At 63.2% G+C, this 19342-nt stretch overlaps 6 protein-coding genes across 8 annotated transcripts in view; 5 read left to right on the top strand and 1 right to left on the bottom strand.

Moving 5' to 3' along the window:
- Positions 1-39: 39 nt before the first annotated feature.
- On the top strand, positions 40-5953 carry CHLRE_10g459950v5 (uncharacterized protein). Of its 2 annotated transcripts, XM_043067133.1 has the most exons (10): positions 40-397; positions 709-943; positions 1223-1237; positions 1724-2280; positions 2475-2575; positions 3016-3118; positions 3441-3551; positions 3892-4023; positions 4494-4840; positions 5119-5953. In XM_043067133.1, exons 1-10 carry the CDS (start codon positions 383-385, stop codon positions 5471-5473), a joined length of 1971 nt encoding a protein of 656 aa, XP_042920531.1. In that variant the 5' UTR covers positions 40-382; the 3' UTR covers positions 5474-5953. The 2 variants fall into 2 exon arrangements, with proteins under 2 accessions (XP_042920531.1, XP_042920530.1); XM_043067134.1 differs by lacking the exon at positions 1223-1237.
- A 346-nt stretch (positions 5954-6299) lies between these two features.
- Positions 6300-12745, top strand: CHLRE_10g459900v5 (uncharacterized protein). 2 transcript variants are annotated; one of them, XM_043067131.1, is made up of 13 exons: positions 6300-6452; positions 6538-6656; positions 6721-6749; positions 7068-7164; positions 7539-7621; positions 8866-8953; positions 9226-9266; positions 9794-9876; positions 10341-10402; positions 10687-10782; positions 10890-10910; positions 11196-11246; positions 11771-12745. In XM_043067131.1, exons 1-13 carry the CDS (start codon positions 6398-6400, stop codon positions 12071-12073), a joined length of 1128 nt encoding a protein of 375 aa, XP_042920529.1. In that variant the 5' UTR covers positions 6300-6397; the 3' UTR covers positions 12074-12745. The 2 variants fall into 2 exon arrangements, with proteins under 2 accessions (XP_042920529.1, XP_042920528.1); XM_043067132.1 differs by lacking the exon at positions 10890-10910.
- Positions 12746-12809: 64 nt separating this feature from the next.
- CHLRE_10g459850v5 (uncharacterized protein) lies at positions 12810-13435 on the top strand. Its single transcript, XM_043067130.1, has 2 exons — positions 12810-13086; positions 13206-13435. Exons 1-2 carry the CDS (start codon positions 13000-13002, stop codon positions 13368-13370), a joined length of 252 nt encoding a protein of 83 aa, XP_042920527.1. The 5' UTR covers positions 12810-12999; the 3' UTR covers positions 13371-13435.
- Positions 13436-13539: 104 nt separating this feature from the next.
- Positions 13540-17965, top strand: CHLRE_10g459800v5 (uncharacterized protein). Its single transcript, XM_001698536.2, has 10 exons — positions 13540-13969; positions 14306-14392; positions 14816-14864; positions 15447-15584; positions 15817-15905; positions 16373-16447; positions 16679-16748; positions 16926-16990; positions 17444-17521; positions 17877-17965. Exons 1-10 carry the CDS (start codon positions 13640-13642, stop codon positions 17943-17945), a joined length of 1050 nt encoding a protein of 349 aa, XP_001698588.1. The 5' UTR covers positions 13540-13639; the 3' UTR covers positions 17946-17965.
- A 1-nt stretch (position 17966) lies between these two features.
- Positions 17967-18779, bottom strand: CHLRE_10g459750v5 (uncharacterized protein). Its single transcript, XM_001698347.2, has 2 exons — positions 18490-18779; positions 17967-18384 (listed from the first exon to the last, which is right to left on the bottom strand). Exons 1-2 carry the CDS (start codon positions 18671-18673, stop codon positions 18371-18373), a joined length of 198 nt encoding a protein of 65 aa, XP_001698399.1. The 5' UTR covers positions 18674-18779; the 3' UTR covers positions 17967-18370.
- A 100-nt stretch (positions 18780-18879) lies between these two features.
- The window catches only part of CHLRE_10g459700v5 (uncharacterized protein), a 12114-nt gene continuing 11651 nt past the window's right edge, over positions 18880-19342 (top strand). The window contains exon 1 of the mRNA XM_043067129.1: positions 18880-19166. Coding sequence (XP_042920526.1) covers positions 18994-19166 — 173 coding nt within the window. The 5' untranslated portion in view covers positions 18880-18993. The remainder of the gene's footprint in view (positions 19167-19342) is intronic.

Here is a 19342-nt window from a genome sequence, read left to right as displayed (position 1 = left end):
CAAGGGGCTTGCAACGTGGCTGTCGCAAGCGATGGTGTTGGAACCTGGCAAGCGTGCAAAACCCTGAAGACAAACCAATTCACCAATCCAGTTCACTCCTTAGGCTAGGCACTGTCCGTGTTATACCTTCGAGTTTCTCAATTTCCTGGGCGCGGGCCTTGGGCGAAGCTAGACGTCAAGCCCGCGAAGCAGAGCCCCAAATGGCCTTGTAGCGCATAACGATAGAAAAAGAGCCTTCCTATATGTTTTAAGGGCGCTGCGGCGATCAGGCGACGTCGGCTCGCCCCAGCGGACTTGGCTCTGCGCGATTGTTTCACGCACACTGGGGCCTTGAGCAAGGCGCCCGCTCATCGCAGGCAGCAGGTACGTCGACTGGGCCTTGATGAACGCGCCAGTGGCGCTTCGGCCGGGCCACTGTCGATAGCGGTGCGCATCGCCGGCTCACCGGCGCACCGTAGTCGTGTCAGCGTGGAGGGGTGATGGGACGGGGTGTTAGGTTTCAAGCATCGCGTGCCGTAGTCCCCATGATCGGCGTGGCCGTGCCAGTTAGGGGGAAGGCAGCGTTGGGGTAGGGGAAACGGTGGGGGAAGGGGGCGGCGTGCCCGTGGGGGGTGGCGCAGTCACGCCCGCCGCGCCGACACGGCCACTTTCCAACCCACCATTTCACAACCAGCTCGACCTACACACCCCAAACTCCCCCCGCTGCAGCTACCAGGCTCTCTCTCTCTCCATCCGCACATGATCCCCATCAAGGTCTCTGAGAGCTACGTCCGTCCCGGCCTGGAGGCGCGCCTGTTTCCCGACCACCCGCACTTCCTGAGCCTGGACGACGTGTATGCGGTCTTCCCCAGCGGCGTCATCAACCAGAAGTCCTTCAGCCACAGCGGCTACACTTGGAAGCTGGTGAACCGGCTTATGGCCAACGGCAACAACATATACCTGGGTGAGCGCGGCCTGTGGGGGGGAAGGGTGGGAGGGGGGAGGAGAAGGGAGGCGGAGGGCAGGAGACGGGAGGGGAAGGGCAGAGGTGGGGTTTGAGTCCGTGGAATGGGGTTGATGGTGCCCTTGAAGGACGAACTGGTCAGCTTGTCAGCTTGTGACGTTGAGTATGCTTCACTCCTGCTCCACACTGCCGTCCCTTCTCTGGTCTCACGCATGCTACCTGCCTCTCCTCCTCCTCCCTCTCCTCCTTCCCTCTCCTCCCCACCTCCACCTCCTCCAGCACTCCTCAGCATAAGCGCAGCGCTGTTATAGAATGCCCTGCATTCACAATGTCAGCGTGTCAGTAAGAACTGCCTGACCCAGGATGGGCAGCTTGCGCATGCGTGGCATTGCAATTGCATTTGCATGGCATCGCCTGCCGGGGGTTTCCCTCCGGCGCCTCATTGCATGCATGGTACACAACGCATGCCAGTTACCACCGCCCTTCTTCTCCCCCTTCCTCCTCCTCCTCCTCCTCCTCCTCCTCCTCCTCCTCCTCTGCCCTCTTCCTGTCCACCACCTCCGCGCATCCACGCACTCCATCTTGTCCCGGGAAGTTGGTTTGAGGGCTAGCAGTAGCAGCCACACACACACACACGGGCTGCCGCCTTGCCCGACATGCCAGTCCCGCTTTGGCCACGGCCGCGTCGGCGTGTGCGCTTCGCGGACGGAGCCACTGACTGCTACCCTCCCGCCCCGCCCCCTCGCCACAATCCCACCTGGCACGACTTCTGCCGTACAGCCGTGCTGGACGAGTCGCAGCTTTCTAACGGCTATACCAACGGCGTCGGCGAGCGCACCACCAACACAACCACTGCCACCACCAACATTGGCTCGGGGCACTACACGCCGGTGGCGACGCCGGACGCGGTTCAGCGGCTGCGCAGCCAGCCGCTGGACTCGTACATGGTCAACACCAGCCAGGAATCCGACGGCTTCGGCGGCGCCGCCGGCGGCATCACCGACATCACGCCGCCCTACCTCCAGGGCGGGCCGCAGCACTCGCAGCATGGGCTGCCGCCCATGCCGGGCCACCCGCAGGCCGCCTCCAGCTCGGCGGGCATGCACGGCGCCGCCTCCGCGCCGGGGCCGCTGGCGACGCTTCCGTCGGGCACGTACCGCAACGGCAACGCCAGCATGGGCAGCCTGGGCAGCATCCGCGAGCGCACCGGCAGCCTCAACAGCATGCAGCACGCGCTGGTGGCCACGCAGGGAGGCGGGGGAGGAGGAGGCGGCGGCGGGTTGGGGCACCACGGCCTGGGGCACTGCCTGTCCATGGGTGCGGGCGGCATGGCGCAGGTGTGTGGGTGTTTGGGTATGCGGACGAAACGGTTGGGAGGGGGTTGTGAGCGGTTGGATATGGGTTGATGTGCGCGGGCGTCCTGGAAATGGGCGGGGCACACGTACCACACGTCTGTAGGTGCCGTATCGTGGAGCGCGTCACAACCTGCATGCCCGGGGGCACTGGGTGTTTGCGGCTGTTGTTGCCGCAGGCGGCCTTCAGCGGCGGCGTCAACTTCACGCGGGAGGCCATGACGGCAACCGACAGCCCTGTGCCCGTGGAGCGGTACAAGGCCATCAGCCGCATGATCAGGTGCGGCCCCGCGGGAAGGGGGAGAGGCCGTTGTAGATACCCGCCCAAACTAAACCGAACCAAATGCAGAAGAGCGAGGAGGAGAGCGTGGCCTATGCTTTGACAACGGAGTTGCACTCGACAGAAGGAGGGGAGGGGGCACCATGGGGCCCCGGCACCTGGTGCGTCCCAACTACTGTACTCCCAACCAGTCCCCACGAGTCCCCGTGCAGCCGTAAAGCACGCTGAAAGACCTGGCAGCCCGCTAGCAAAGCAATTAGCATAGCAAGCAGTGCAGCGTTGGAGGCGTGCAATCAAGCGTTCAAGCGACCTCGTAGTCACTGCAGCTTGCACATGCCGTGTTTAAGCCCAGCTGTGTGCCTACATCGCGCATCCTGGGCTTGGATCCACTATTCTCCAAACAGACTATTCTCCCTCTCCCTCTTCCTGCTGTCCCGCAGGGGCCTGGAGCGGGTGGTGGCTGCCAGCGGCCTGCCCTGCAGCTCCATGCACAACGCCGTGGTGGTGGCCAACGAGCCGGCCTGGCTGCAGCAGGACGGACAGGTGCGGCGGCGTGCGCGCACCCTGTGATGGGTGGTGTGGGGGTGTGCGGGTGCGGGTGCGGAGGAGTGCTGCGGGTGCGGGTGTGTGGAAGTGATGGGTGTGTGGGGGGAGGAGCTTGGTGGGGCGGGCGGGGGGCGTGCAATGGGGCGGGGCGGGGCGCAGCGGGTGCCAGGCAGGCACGTGCTGCCTTGCATCAGCAGATGAAATGAAAGAAAGGCGACTGTGAGCGTTGCATTGCGCCAGGAGCGCTCGTGCAACCACTGCTGCGCCCTCTACCTGGACGCCTCTGGACCTGTGGGGATTCGCCTGCCTGCCCATGCAGAACCTGCTTCGTCAGATCCTTGTGATTGCGGAGTGCCTCAACAAGTTCCCCACCGCCGAGTACGCCGATGGCGGCAAGGGCAACAACGCCACGCGCGCCATCACAGCCAAGGTGAGGAGCTGACGGCTACTGGGCCGTGGCGTGCTTTGCCGGTCCTGGCTCAAACCATCCTTGGCCCTTGGCGTAAGAATCGGACCTTTCCATGCCCTACCCCCATCCAGCCCTTGTATGCCCGCGCCCGCGAACTCTCGCTCCCGCGAACTCTCGCTCCTGCAAGCGGCCCGCCCTTCGCCCTCCTGGTCGCTCCCTTTCCCCGTTTTGTTTCCCGGTCTGTATGGAATCGCACCAAGCTTGCCCCCTTCCCGCGCCTCTCGTCCCTCCCGCCAATCCCCGTGATGTCCTGTTCCGAATGTTGCAAACCCCCATCCCCCCTGCCACACATGCCACACAGGACTTTGACGAGCTGGTCCGTCAGTTCATCCTGGCGCACGGCGGCGTGTTCACGGACGAGTTCCTGGGCCGGCTCCCGCACGAGCTGCTGGAGCTGCGTGACGACCTGGAGGCCAACAGGGGGCTGCTCATGGTGAGAGGCGGGGAGGATGGAGGGGAGGGAAGGAGGGGAGGCAGGAGGGGAGAGAGGGGAAGAAGGAGGGTAGGGAGGCGATGGGAGGATGGAGGGGAGGATGGAGGCGTTGGGTAGGGACGGGACGGGACGGGACGGGACGGGACGGGACGGGACGGGACGGAACGGGACGGGACGGGACGGGAGGGGAGGGCACCGGACGGGGGTTGTGAAAACCGCAACCGAATCAAGCCGAGGGGGAAGGGGAGGTAGAGAGGAGGCTTTGGTGTGGTGATCCAGGCGTAAGTCCTAGCACAATGCAAGCACCCATCCATCCACCGGCACACGCCTGCGTGACTCGTTGCGAATTTCCCACCTGCGGCCCAAGCACTGCCGGCGCCGCACCCCCTCACCCGCCACCCCACCCCGCTCCCTGACCTCCAACCACCCCCACCCCACCGCCAATAATCATGAATGTAACCCCCCAACAGACGCGCTACAGCACCAACGACAAGGTGTTCGGCGCGCTCATCCAAGCGGTGGGCCACGAGCCCTCCGGCGGCGGCGCCATGGTCTTCAACGCCACCTCCGTATCCGCCAACCCCGTCAACCACATGCTGGCCGCGCCCAAGACGCTGGTCAACACCGTGTCAAATGCCTGGAGCAAGGCCGACACGAAGCGCCGGACCCAGATGGGGGCGCTGGGCGCGGTGGCTGTGGTGGCGCTGTGGGTGCTCAAACGCAAGCTGTTTGGCGGAGGGGGAGGGGGCGGAGGAGGGGGGCGCGGGCGGCGCGGCGGCGGCTGGGAGGACAGCGAGGACGGCTACAGCGGCCGCAGGTGAGGGCAGGGCGGTGTGCGGGGCGGGGCGGGGCCGGGCGGGGCGGGACGCGGCGGGATGTTGAGTAGTGGGAGAAGTGGAGCAACGTAGACCCCTTTCGATTTTGTCTCGCCCTTCCCAGCAGTCCTGGCCCAGGATGCAGCTTCCAGAAGCGGGTCGGGTCGGGTCCTTACAGACAGCGGGTCCTTACAGACCTGAGTCCTTATTAGGCCACAGCACGCTTTGCTCACCCTTGCCGTCCACCTCCACCCTTACACACGCCGCACGTGACCATCAGGCGGCGCGGCGGCGGCGGCGGCGGCGGCGAGCTGGTGGACCGACTGGTGGACCGGCGCGCGGCGGCGGAGCACACCAGCGTGCGCTACGTGGCGGCCTGCCAGGACGAGCTGCGGCGCGCGGCCAAGAACGACGCCCTGCTGCGAGCCGACTGGCGGCTGGGCCCGGTGCGGTTGGCGCTGCCGGGCAGCGGGCCAGTGCCGGAGGGCTACGAGTCGGTGCAGCCCGAGTACTGCAACGTGGACGCGCTGATCCAGGACTTGAATGACCGGCGGGCGCTGAAGCGGCCGCTGCGGCGGCCCGGCGGCTCGGCGGGCGCGGTGGGGCCGGCGGGGCTGGAGCGGATTGGGGAGTGAGGCGGTGGGAGGGATGGGGCGGTGGTGTTGTGATGGGGTTATGGGGATGAGGGAGAGGGGTGGCGGGTTGGAGTGGAAGCGAGGTGGCGGGTTGGAGTGGGTAGGAGCGGGTAGCGTGTATTGGTAATGGCTGGGAGGTTGCGGGGGCAGCTGATGGGTAGGGCGTGTTCGGCGGGCCTGTGTGGTTCAAGTTGTCAGGTTTGGCAAGGCAGGCGGTTGGAGACCAATAAGCACTTGGACTTATGACAGCAGTGCTGCCCCTAGGGCGTATTCTAGCTAGGTACATACGCAAAATACGGACGGTAGAGTATAAAGATCTGATGAAGTGCCTGAGCACGTGCAGGGGTGTAGCCCTCTGGAGTCTGGACCCCGTCCGCGCTTGTATTGCAGCAGGATGCATATTGGGTCGGTAGCAGAGGGCAGCAGTTGGCAGCTGACTGTTTGCGTCGCTCGAAGGCGCGCCTGTAAGATTACATGAAGTATGTGCCGCAGCGTTCAAACAGTAAGCGCCCTGGATGGCGCAGCGCAAGTTATGCATGGATACCTCGTGCATGGGTGAATTGCCTGGCCTGGCCGGGTGATCTGCCTGGCCTGTGTCAAGCAGCCGAAGGGTCGAACGGACCCGGCCTTCCACGCAAATGCACGCGCAGCTAGCACAGCTAGTTTCCCCTATGCATGCTACCAGCATTGATGCACGCTGTAGGCTGCAGGTCGGCACAGGTCAGCCGATGGAGCAGCCGATGGATGTACGACGGCATGGCAGCTGTGCAGACTGCGGAGGGGTCCAGTGCACCAGAGCCGTAAGCCATATACGCAGTGCTGCCCATCTATATATGCTGCTATAGCTGCAGACTGACCATACGCCAACTCATTTTACCTCTGTTGTGACACGGAACCTCGAGTGGATGCTTCTTCGCAAGTAGAATGCGTTCGTCGGTGACCGCAGCTGCGCTGCTGTACGCGGCGGCTGCTCTAGCTGGTGAGATACACTCAGAGTATTAGGAAGAGCAGCAAACGGATGCAGAATATGGAGCAACATTTGTCAATACTTGCGCTCCTCGCAGGCGTGGTTAACGCAACGGTCGACAGTGGCGCTGAGGAGTTGCTTATAGGATGGAAAGGAGAGACGTACGAGTCGCGAAAAGATGAAGCGAGCCGGGAGGTTTCTGCGCGGGAGCGGAAGGCAAGTGTTTGGCAACACCCAGCAGCTTTTGGTTTCTAGACTGACGCACTTATAACGTTTGCAGATGCAAGATCGCTATGGGGCGGAGCCTTGGTGAGCGGCTGGGCTGTCCAACGGGGTGCACTAGCCACAGTGGCCGGCACACCGCTCTGACAGCTGTTGCACGGGGCCAGGAAGGTGGCCAGCTGGAAACCCAGTTGCGCAGCTGCGCATCTGGCCCGCCGCCACAACCAGAGGCCAGCTGGTTGGGGCTCACAGCTGCAGGGCTAGAGGGGCGGGCGGGTGGGGTTTCGCCATTCCAGCACGCGGGACGTGCCGGAGCTGTCACTGATGCGCCCTGCACGTGCACGCACGGCCGTCACTGTTATCAACGCTGTCGCTGTTGTTGTCGATGGTGCTGCTGGTGATCAGGATTGAGACCATCTCCTGGAGCCCCCGCGCCTTCATCTACCACAACTTCCTATCGGAGGCCGAGTGCGACCACCTCACAGACATTGGGAATAAGCGGGTACGCTGCCTGCGGCGTGGCACGTGCGCGCCTGCGTGCCAGGGCGTCCTGGGGCTATTGCCTATCCTCGATTTGAACTGGTAGCGGTGCAGGGCTGGGGCGGGGGCGGCAATGGTACTCGACAGCCGTCTGTATCCCGGTGAGAGGCTCTTGGGGGCTCGTCCCCGCCGCCTCACACGAGCTTCGCATACGGTTGTGCCTCCATACTGCAGCCCCACGGCCCCCGGTGTCGCTCCCCCTCATCCCCTCCAGTTCCGAGCTCTCCACCCCCATCCCAACTTAACCCCCTGAACCCACCCCCGCCTTCTCTGTAACACACTTTCAATACCCGCGCCCCTCCCGCCGCTTACCCAACCCCGCGGCCTGCCCTTCAGGTGAGTCGCTCTCTGGTGGTGGACAGCAAGACGGGGCAGAGCAAGCTGGACGACATCCGCACAAGCTACGGAGCCGCGTTCGGGTGAGGTGCAGAGCTGGTTGGAGGGGGAGTTGCTTTCGCCACATCTCAAATAGGAAACGGGGTGGCATTACGGGAGCGGGACGTGTGCGCGCGTGTGTCGTGAGTTTGGGGAGGAGTATTGGGGCAGGTTTCCTGAGAGGGGGGCGTCGTTTGTGCGGTCCGGGACTCGGAAGGGAGGTTTAGGGCGGTGGATGGCGCGCGCTGGATGGGTGCGGGCTGGTCATGACTGGGCGTGGGCGGCTGGCAAGCAGGTCGGAGACAGCGAGCTGGGGATGCGCATCAGCGGGTTGTGCGGAGGCGGGAGAGGCAGTGGGAGTGGGGGGCCAACCCACTGGGGCAGGGGAGCCGCAGCAAGGTGTCCGTGCTCCTTGCTTGTTGGTGAAGCGCGTGTGTGTGTGTGTGTGTGTGCGTATGTGTGTGTGTGTGTAACAACGGTTTACAGCAGTTTATCAGATCACGTGATCGTGTATCCGGACAACCCGTAGTTGCTAGTGCCAGGGGCGCATTAGCACCTTGTTTGTCGCGCATTGGTCTGGCAGCACATGTCTCCCAAGCCTACGCGTAGCGTTAGACGTCAGTTTGGCCACAGGAGCCGCACCTCCATCTATTGTGGTTAGACACTGATTTGGCCCTAAGAGCCGCACCTCCGTCTATATTGGTGAGACTTCGGTTTGGCCCTAGGAGCCGCACCTCCGTCTATATCAACACTGCTGCGAGCCGGCAGCTGGCCACCATGCATTGTTTGTTCGCCTAGCAAAAAGTCATGTACCGTCCAAGTCCGGCACGTGGCCGCAGCAACCGCAAAACAAGCATCCCGCCGGCACTAGCTACCTTCTCTTCCCCACAGGGCAGAATATGCCTAAGGGCAGCCACAAAGTGAGAGAGAGGATCAATAACCAAAACCGTCTGTCCTAGCCCTGCAGTCACAACAAGCCTAACTTCCGCTGAACACACACAGTGCGCGCCCCTCTCAGTTATCCGCCATGTGCATTACTGCACGGGGTGTACGCAGCGCCGGTCCCCCTCCTCAGTCACGATGTCCGTGCCCCGCCAGTATGGCTGCAGACCCCGTTCCACCAGGCTGTCGAACTGGGCTTGCCGCGCGCGCCTAGCTGCCCGCCCCTCCGGCGTCAGGAAGGGGGCCACCGTCACGCCTGCGTGTGTATGTGCGTGTGTGTCGCGCGCAAGGACTCGGCCCACGGACCTTGCCGTCACCTGCGCACCTGTGTGTGACGGCCATGCAGGCGCGGCGAGGACCCGGTGATTGCAGCGGTTGAGGAGCGGATAGCGGAGTGGACACACCTGCCGCCAGAGTACGGAGAGCCCATGCAGGTGGGTGCGGCAAGTGCGGGAGGTTGTAGATACCAGACCAGACTAAACCGAATCCAGTGCAAAAGAGCGAGGAGGAGAGCGTGGCCTGTGCTTTGACAACGGTGGGGACTGGGAGAGTGGGGGCACGCCGCGGAGCACCACTCGTCACCCTGACGCCCAAGCCCGGCTTGCCAACAAGGCAGCTTCCCACGTTGCTTGGCCGGCAACTGGCTGCCATGCACTTACACATGCTGACATGCCCCCGCCTCACACAACTGTCTGCCGCGGTGTAGATCCTGCGCTACGTGGACGGACAGAAGTACGACGCCCACTGGTGAGTCCGCGGGCCATGTAACCCTGTGACGGCGGGGGGACGGGGAGAAGCGCCGCGCTCAGGGTTCGCCCCGTCGTGTCCGGGATCGCACGGAAGCACCTGCAGTTGTGTCCGTTGACCGTTGGGTCGTGCGCCCGCGATCGAGCGGCGTTGATAGCTGCAGAGTGCTGTGCACGGGGTCGATACTGCGGAGGCCGCGTGCCGGCGCGCAGCGACCGCAGCGCCCTCGCCGCCGGGCTTCGCGTGCATCTTCATCTTCTCTGCTATAAGTTCATTCGCACTTCAAGACACACCCATTGGAGCGAACACTCGCCAAAAGAGACATGCACCTAAGCAAACACGCACCGATATCACAACAAACATGCTCCCCTCCAGGGACTGGCTCGACCACCCGTTCCCCTTGTGCTTTCCTAATAAACGCGCACCAAAGCAAGCACGCACCGAAACCTACATAAACGCACATACACACGGCTGGGTGTACCCCCCCTGAACCGCTTTTCCAAACATCGTTGCAACCCCCCCTGCAGGGACTGGTTCGACGATCCGGTCCACCACGCCGCCTACCTGCACGAGGGCAACAGATACGCCACCGTGTTGCTCTACCTCAGCGGTGAGACCTAGTGTCTACTGGGGGGATCTGGGGGGGTTGACTCTGAACCAATCCCGTAAGGAAACAGTAGCGCTGCAAAAGAAGCTGCAGCCGCATATGCGAGCTGGGGATAGGGTTGGGTCGCCGTAGGCAGTCGATGGGGCCGGGTGGAGGTAGGGGCGCGGTCCGCCAAGAACTCTGGGCGGTGGCCTGCAGCTGAGGCGGAGGCGCATGTGGAGCTGCGGCGGGGGCGGAGGCGCACAGGGAGCTGAGTGAGCGAGCGAGCGAGCGAGCGAGAGCGCCAAGCTGCACGGGCGCGTCGGGCGAGGACGTGCGCGTGCAACGTGGACATTTAGGTTTGCCGTGGCTTCCACCGACACAAAGGCGTGTGCACGGGGAGCCGGGGGCTTTGGGGGGCTGATGTGCACACTACACACACCACAGCCGCGTAAGTTTCACAGGTGATTGCACACGCACGCACGCAGGTGTGGAGGGCGGCGGCGAGACCAACCTGCCACTGGCGGACCCCATCGACAAGGAGGCACAGGTGCGGGCGGCGGCGTGCGGGGCGAGGCGGCTGGGGCGAGTGGGGGCGTGCGCCGGCGTGGCATACCTCGACCAGTACCCAGCAGCACCCCGGGGGGCACTGATAATCTTACATGGCTCTGTAACCCCCTGCTGTCTACTTCGCTACACTTCTCTGTACCAATCCTTGCAACCCCCAATCGGTTGGCTTGCTTTGGGTTCTGGAATGAAGCACCCCGCCCTGCTACCCCGGCCGTATCTGGCCTCGAGCGTTGACTGTACCCGCATCCTGGCCCCCGCCCCCAGACCCTGCCTGACGCCTCCCCCTGCGGCGCCAAGTACGGCATCAGTGTCAAGCCGCGCAAGGGCGACGCGCTCCTGTTCTTTGACATGGACATCGAGGTGGGGGTGGGGGTGTCTGCCAAGCTACGTACCGTATAGATGAATAAGTGAGAGGGAGGGTGGCGCGTCAACTTCCCCGCTCATCTGTCCTGGGGTAAGCGCTCCAGTTCTTTGACATGGACATCGAGGTGGGGTGGTGGGGTGGTGGAATTAGTTCATTGTGCTCGGGGCTGCCCAAATCAAACCAGTGCCAACCTAGGGAGGCGCGGGCACTGCCAATGCGGATGCGCTGGAGCACACGGGGGGGGGCGGGCACGGCCGCACGGGGGCACGAATGTTGCTGCCTGGAGCGCTGGGTGGCTGACTGGGCGCCGCTTTCGGGCGCCCGTTGCTCGAGCGGGTGTGCATGAGCGGGCGTACTTGAGCGGGCAAGGGCGCCTGTGCCCATCTGCCCCTCCTCCCCGGACGTGCAGGGTGGCAAGGGCGACCGCAAGGCTCTGCACGCGTCCTGCCCAACCCTCAAGGTGCGGGACAGGCCCCTGCTCCACTTGCGCACACACACACAGACACACACGCACACACACACACACAGTCTTTGCGTAACGTTTTCCTTGTGCTCTTTAACACACACACACACACACACACACGAGCTATGAGCCTACGACATGCGCTAAGGCCAAACACATGTGGGGCCTCGATACCCCATGTGCACTACGTACTGCATACTGGGTTGCAATCTCACCTCCATTATGCCCTCTCGCGCTCATTTGCGCTCACCCGTGCTCCCTGGCCGCTTCCTCTGCTTCCTCATGCTGCTCCGCCCCTGCCTCCGCATGCCGATCCCTCCCTCCCATACACACACGCTCACCAGACACACACACACGACCCTCTCCTCTTTAGCGTCTCCACCACAATCACACGCACACATGCACTCACACAAACACACAGGGCATGCAGTGGACACACACACACACGCTGCCACGCACACGACCTTCTCCCCTCCCCTGAATTCCCCCCGCCTCACCCCACCCCGCACATGCACGCGCAGGGCATGAAGTGGACGGCCACCAAGTGGATCCACAACAAGCCCTACATGGGCAAATACGACCCGCTGCGCACCGCCGGCCGCTGCGCCGACACCGGCGGCAACTGCGCGGCGCGGGCGGCGGCGGGCGAGTGCACGAGCAACATGGACAAGATGGTGGGCCCGGCGGGCGAGTGCCGCAAGAGCTGCAACGACTGCGTGGACTGCCCGGCCGGCGACATCCTGTGCGCGCGGAGGAACATGCGGAGCCTGGTGCGCACGCGCGCGGCGGCGGCGGCGGCAGCGGCATCGCGCTCGTCGAGCTGATTGGCGGGGATGGCTGTGGCGGGGATGGCGGGGGCAGTGGTGGGGGTGGTGGGAGATGGGCCCCGGTGTGCCGGTGGGCGGATCAACGGCATGGGGTTTGAGTTGCGTGGACTGCCGTAGGAGTGACTGGGTTTCCACGGGCACATGCAGCATGCACATGGAAAAGAGCTTGATGAAGTGGGGGTTGTAGATACCGTCCCAAAGGGGGAGAGGCGTGCGCGCGTTGGATTCCACTGCAAAGGAAGAGGAGGTGCGTGGAGGTGACCAGACCCCAAGAACTACGATGAAGCTCGGACGGTGTTTAGGTGCACCCCAAAGAGGTTGTGAGGTTGGAGCTGGCTCAGCTACTGAGCTTGCTAAGAGGCATTTGCGTTTTGAAGGGTGGGGCGTGCGGGGTACGCGGATGGGAGCGGTCCGCACATGGCGAGGTGGGGACAGAACTGCTTCCGAGAGGCCGTGAACACCGTTCATGGTTGTTCAGTCCTGCGTATGAGGCTTTTCAACGTGCAACTATTCCCTTGATAGGGAGGCCACCTTCATTGCGTAGAGGTAGACTCCTGACCGTTTTTGGAAGGGAGAGAGGGGGTTGGGAAATGGGGGAGAGGGGGAGGCTGAGTCACCGCGGCCAAGACCGCGGCCGCGGGCCCTCAATGGCTCCATCCTCCATCTGTGGGGGCTGTTCGTGGGGGCTGTTTAAGCTCTCGCTTTTGCCTCCTGTGCCCCAACTGCTAATACGGTACTGCACCGACGCATCGACAGTTTCACGCCTAGCAACACAAAGCCGTCTTATCCTTGGCAGCCCGCAACGCTTGCCGAAAGGCCTTTCGACTTTCTCCCGCCCCCGCGAGCGCCCTGCTGGCAGCGGGCTTTTCCTTGCTGTCCTGCGTTCCGCATTTCGCTCGCATCGTAATCAGCAAAGCGCCATCATGAGCCGCACCAGCAGTGGGAGCGTTCCCGAGGCGGTGGACACCATGATGCACCACCCGCACGTCGACCACGGCCTCGACAATAAGGTAAATGGACTCGCAAACAGCGACTGAGCACGCAAGGGCGACGGAGCACGCGCCAAGGGCGACTGAGCAACCCCGGCTCATTTCAGCTGCGCCCCCGACTCTTGACCCGCGGGCCACAGGCGCCAGCGACACCGGAGAAGGAGCCCGCGCGCGGCAACGGGCTCGGGCTCTTCATGTGGGCCCATCAGACGATGTTCATGACGCTGGCAGGCATGGCCGCTGTCGCCGATGCGGCCACGCGCCCTGTGCGCGGCTTTCTGAAGGCGGTGCTCAAGCGCGACTGAGGATGCTGGTCCGTCTTTGTTGCTGTTTAATTTGTGGCTGTGATTGTTTTCTCCCATTAGGCAGTTAGTCAGCGGAATGCAGGAGAAAGCGGAATGCAGGAGGCGCATCTGGTGGAAGTCAGGTTTTCTTGCCGAAGCATGTACTAGACGCGTGGCGTTGTATACTAACATTGATAATTACATACATTCGTCGAACTCGACCCTGAATCCAACACCGCTGTAAGCTCGGAAGGCCCGCCAAACCCTCCCGCCATCCAAACAACGAAGAAATGGCCGCGCAGCCTCAGCAGGCGCCCACAGATGTTTACGGCTTCCGCGTTGAGCTGCCTGGACCTCAGCAGCTGATTGACATGCAGCGGCAGCGCACGTTGTACGCCCTGCACGAGAAGTCGTGGGCCAAGTACGTGGAGAAGCACAAGCTGCCCTCCGGCTCTACCCTCAAGCGCCTGGTCCGCGAGGGCATTCCCCCGCAGCTCCGCAGCTGGGTTTGGATGGAGACGTCGGGGGCCAGGGAGATGCGGGCGGCGCAGACGCCGTCGTACTACAGCAACCTGCTTCGGGCGCAGGCGCTGTCGAAATCCACGGCGCAGGTCGAGCTGGTGGGTTGGTGGGTGGGGGGCATGGCTACTCGGCTGTGTGGGGACTGGGGAGGAGCGTGTGGCGCGGCAGGCGCTGGCGCTGGTGGCGCAGGCGCGAGCGGGAACGTGGGAGGCAGGGAGAGGCAGAGGGCATGCGTGTGGAACCGGGCGGGGTGGGCATGGGAGGAAGGTGGAGGCATCTGGTGGCCGGGCTCGTGGGGGTCGGGTAGAAGAGAGCGCACAGCTGTACGAGGCCCGCCTTTGACTTGCGGTGCCGCCCCCCTCCTCCTGGCTGCGCTTACACTTGTTACACAACCATGAATGTAACCCCTCCCCTGCACCACCGTTCGTGTACAGGACCTGCCACGCACCTTCCCCAACCACCCCTTTCTGGCTGCTGAGGAGGGCCGCGCCGCAATGAGGCGCATCCTCACCGCATACTCGGTACGGCCGGGGCGGGGGTGGCGGTGGGGGTGAGTTTACAGCTTAACCAAGACCCAGCCAGCCCGGGGGCCCGGGACTGCGGAAAAGCGGGACTGCGGGAGGGAAGGAAAGAGCGGGAGTGCAGGGTAGCGGGCGACACGTGTTGTGTGTGGGGTGGGGGGTGGGGGGGGGGCGGGTTTACAATAATGATTAGTTGAGGATGGGGGGTTAAGCCGTTCATGAAGGTCGGAGTGAGCAAATTACATTGGAGGACGCGGGGCGGGCGGACTGACGGATACCGGGCCGTAGCACGGTAGACAGGCCTCCGCCTCAAGACTGAGGCCGGTACACCCCATTCCACAGCGAAAGCTATAGAATGTGTCTCTGGAATCTTAAAGACTGTTCTTGCTCCTTTGGCTCCTTGCGGCTCCCCCCGCGCCTCAGGTCCACAACGCTAACGTCGGCTACTGCCAGGGCCTCAACTTCACAGTGGGTGAGTCATGTTCGCCAGGGACGCCGCCAGGAGGCCGCCGGCAGTCCATCGGGGGGCTTGCGAGGGGGGAGGCGTGGCTACCGGAGGCCGCCAGGCCTGGTGTGTGTGTGTGTGTGTGTGTGTGTGTGTGTGTGTGTGTGTGTGTGTGTGTGTGTGTGTGTGTGTGTGTGTGTGTATGTGTGTGTGTGTGTTAGTGAGCACATGGAAAGCAAGAAACACGCAGGACTATGTGTGCGTGTGTGTGTGGATTCCGGTGTGCGTCTTGGCCTGGCCGGACTCACGTCACCTACTCAGCGCAACAGCTGCTCCTGAGCTAGGACGCGTCCTGGTCAAGAGAGCTAGGCCGCGTCCTGGGCTAGCTACTGTACGTACGGCAGTCAACCCAAGCGCCCCCATCACCCATCCACGCCTCGCCCCACCACGCCTAACTCCCTAAACCCTGGTAATGTGCCGGCTACAACTGCGCTTCTTCTTAACTAACCATGAATGTGACTCCCCCCCTGTAGGTAGCGGGTTGGTAAGGGTTTACTATCGTGTTGAAATGGACTAACCCCTACCCGTGACCCCCTCCGCACTCCGCAGGCGTGGTGCTGGTGGCTGTGGGGCGGGACGAGGAGGCGGCCTTCTGGCTGCTGGCGGCGCTGGTGGAGCGCATCTGCTTTCCCGGCTCCTTCGGACACACCCTCAGCGGCTGCCACGTGGAGATGCGCACGCTGCAGGGTAGGGTGGTGTTGTGGTGTGTGTGTGTGTGTGTGTGTGTGTGGAACGAAGTTACTCTCGTGGTTGCGTTCGCGTCTCGTCTCCCCTCCCGCGCTGCGCACTTCGTTGCTGCCATCGTCTATTTCAAGTCATAACCCCTCCCCTATATTGACGCGCCTGCTGTACCGTACCAAAGTTAATATCCATGATTGTAAGATTTGTAACCCCCCCTTTGCTGCTACTGCTCCTCCAGAGCTGGTGGGCGAGAAGCTGCCGCGGCTGCACGCGCACATGGCCCGACTGGGCTGTGACACCTCCCTCATCGCCACTGACTGGTTCCTGGTGGGTGCGGGGCCGCAGGGATGGGGCCGTGTGGGTACGCGTGGGTGGATGGGCGGGTGCAGGGTGGATGTCGCGGGTTGGGTTGTGGTGGTCAGGTGAGCCTGCGGTGTACGGCACACACCGTGGGCACACAAGGAGATGGAGCAGTGCCAGGTTGGAATCGGAGGGGGGGCTCTGGCCGCCAGGGCACCTCGGCTCCGCGTGCCGCCTGCTGTGGCGTTTTCCCGCACACATCCAGCTTGCTCAACTTCCTTCACCCCTTTCTGCAAGCTCCGCCCCGCACCCGCGCCCGCCCCGCACCCGCGCCCCGTGCTTGCACCCCATCTGCGTTCCACCCGCCCCCCGCCTCCCGCCCCGTGCCCCCTTCCCATCCCTTGCCCCTCCTCCCCTTCCCCTCCGTCCCCCTACGCCTTCACTTCTTAAATAATTACGTATGTAACCCCCCTCTCCTCCCCTCCCTCCTCCAGACCCTGTACTGCTCCAGCATGCCGCCCGAGTCCGCCGCCCGCGTGCTGGATGCGCTGTTCCACGAGGGAGCCAAGGTAGCGGGGAAGGGGGGGAAGAGGGGAGGGGGAGGGGGAGAGAGCGCTACGAGTGTGAGAGGAGAGGGGTTGTATGTACCAGGCCAAACTAATTCAAACCAGGGAGGGCGGGAGGAGGGCGGGATCCCAGCAGGACTGAAGCGACAGCCCGGTCGTACGCGCTGTGCTGACACGCGAACATACCTCGTATACTGTAACTCGTCCGATGTGTGCCCCATCTGCTCCGAACAGATATTGTTCCGGGTGGCTCTGGCCCTGCTCAAGAGCGCTGAAGCGGCACTGCTGAAGACTGACAACGCGGGTGGGTGGGCACGGTCCAGGAGGATGGGCGGGCGGGCGGGCCGTGGGCATTGTAGCTCCGTGCGCTGCCACGGAGGCGAACAACTAATGATTGCCCTGCTTCATTGCTTTACCCAATTCACGCACTTCCACTTCATGCACCTATTCATTACTTAATACTGAACTCGCAACCCCCCAGGCGACTTCATGCGTGTGGTCAAGGACTGGGTGACCCACCTGTACAACATCGACCAGCTCATGGAGGTGAGGCGTGAGGCGTGTGTGTGTGTGTGTGGGGGGTACATGCATTAAGTTTACGAAGTGAGGGGGGGCGGGGAGGGGGGCGAGGCCGTGAGTGGGTCCGTGCATGGGGTAGGGTGTCCATGACTCATGAGTGAGGTCGGGTTCCCATGTGCTGCGGGCTGAAACCTGGCTGCGGTGGCTGGCGCTAGGGGCCAGGGTTGGCGGTGGTGGGGACTGTTGACGGGGGTGGGGACGGGGAGGCTATGGCGTGCCGCCACGTGGGCTGCTTAGTCCTGACGGTCCGGATTGCCGGGCTGCCGGGCTGCCGGGCGTGGGTAGAAAAAATGAGGGGGCGGCCCCTGGTACACAGCGCCGTGCAGCTGCGTGGCACATGTGTGTTGCACTGGCATCTGCTGCCGACTCCTGTACCTGCACCTGCACACGAATGAACGAACTGGCGTGTGCACTGTGCAGGTGGCCTTTGACGGCATCGGCAGTCTGTCGCTGGCGACTGTGGACGCCGTGCGCAAGCACAAGGAGGCGGAGGTCAAGGTGGGGCCTGGGAGGACCTAAGACAGTGGGCAGGGCCTGTCGTATAGGAGAAGCAGCAGCGGGTCTGCCGAGAAGCAGTAGCGGTGCTTTCGCCGGCTGTATGGAAGCTGCATGCCCTCAAATGATGGGCCCCGCCTGCACTCTGCTGCCGTTTCCTGCGTTTGTCGGCACCCGCGCTGCCCTTAGGTCCTGCCGCCCAGTGCCGCCCACTGTTTGGGACTGAGCGGAAGGGGCCCCTGCGCGGCCTTGCCTCCGCCCAGCTCTACTTGCCCGCGCTTACAGCTGACGTGTGCCCGCTGCCCCCCCTCCCTCCCTCCTGCCCTGCCCTCCCTCCCTCCCTCCCTCCGCATCACAGGAGTTCATGCAGCAGCGCGCGCAGCAGCGCGCTCAAGTGCGCACACAGCAAAGTCGCCCAGGCACGTGAGAGCGTGACACATCGTCTGCGCATAATTACACACGCCCCGCTCGCAGAGGGCGGGCTTGGCTACCCATGTAAATCCCTTGCCACGCGAATCACCACGTTTACTCACGACCTAAACTATGATTTTAGATTAGGCGGCCCTCTTAGCCAGCAGCCAAGAACTCTTTCACCAGCCCCAAAACCCTGGGGCAACACACACAGCTTGTGCCACCCGGGCCCCACACGCTGTAGACAGTCACACACATCGCCCCCGCTAGCCATGTGGCCCTTTAGCGGACATACCGCGTGTTTTGCTAGCATTGCTGTTCATGTAAGCCGACAGCTCCTCCCCAGAGCTTCCACCAACGCACACGGCGCTCCCGCGACAGCCCTCCCTGCAGGCTCGCCTCGCCGCTCGCGCCAAGCTCGTGCCACTTAAGGTTTCTCCATTACTTGGCCATAGCTGCGGTGCATTGCATGCAGAAACGTTCAGGACGGCAAGGCGTGCTGAAAGACCGCATGGACCTTGAGCACGCCCATCGACACTCAAGCGCGCGTCCATGCTCACCTAGCGTCTCCTCCTCGCGCTGCAAATACCAGTCTCGCCGGTAGAGCGCCTTCTGCCACCCGTCCTTGTTGTTGGCCCAGGCCGGCTTGTTCTCACGGAACATCTGCACCTTGTCCAGCGCGAACAGGCCCGCCGTCCAAATGCCAGTAATGATGACAAGCGAGGGGAGTGCGTTCCAGCCCATGGTTGCTGGGGCAAAAGATGAAGACCAAGTGTCTCAAACTAGGCCCAGCCCGTGTCTGTAACACCTCTACGAGTACAACCTATTGAGCTTATTGCTGAAGCAACACAGCTCAGTGCAGTTGGGCTCCGTTTGAGAAGAGCGCTGAGAACGCTTCATGCAGGTGCATTCGTTCTGCCGGTTTTACCTGCCATATGCTTTCATGGCTTCCCTTTCTATTATCACGTCAAATTATCCTTACAAACAGTGGAAACTATGGGAAGAGCTTGGGCTATTAAATACACAAGGAGCTCGTGCCGAGCTTGAGGGTCAGCCGAACTTCAATGCGGCGCACTGCCCAAGATAGTGGTGTGACGCTTGCATACGGGGAGAGCGAGAGCGCGGACGCGGGAGATGTAATCGTCGCGCCTCGCGACGCCACCACCAACGGCGATCTAGGCGCCGACGATGCCGTCACGGTGGTTGTGTGGCTAGATCCGGCAGGACCGCGGGCATGGTGAGCGGTCGCGGCGCGCAGCTACAAGGGCGCACAGGCCGGCTTTTTGCCGTCGGCGCTCCTCCCCACCCCAAGTCCCTGACCGCACGCAGTTTGCCTGTGAAGCTACCGGCGGCATTGCCGTCGTTCAGCGTCTTCCTTTTACGTCTACACCATCAAGCCACGCAGTAACCTGT

The sequence above is a fragment of the Chlamydomonas reinhardtii genome, chromosome 10, assembly GCF_000002595.2.
Source record: "Chlamydomonas reinhardtii strain CC-503 cw92 mt+ chromosome 10, whole genome shotgun sequence".
Taxonomy (NCBI): Eukaryota; Viridiplantae; Chlorophyta; class Chlorophyceae; order Chlamydomonadales; family Chlamydomonadaceae; genus Chlamydomonas; species Chlamydomonas reinhardtii.
Note: the sequence above shows the minus strand (reverse complement) of the source record. Positions and strands in the feature narration are given on the sequence as shown.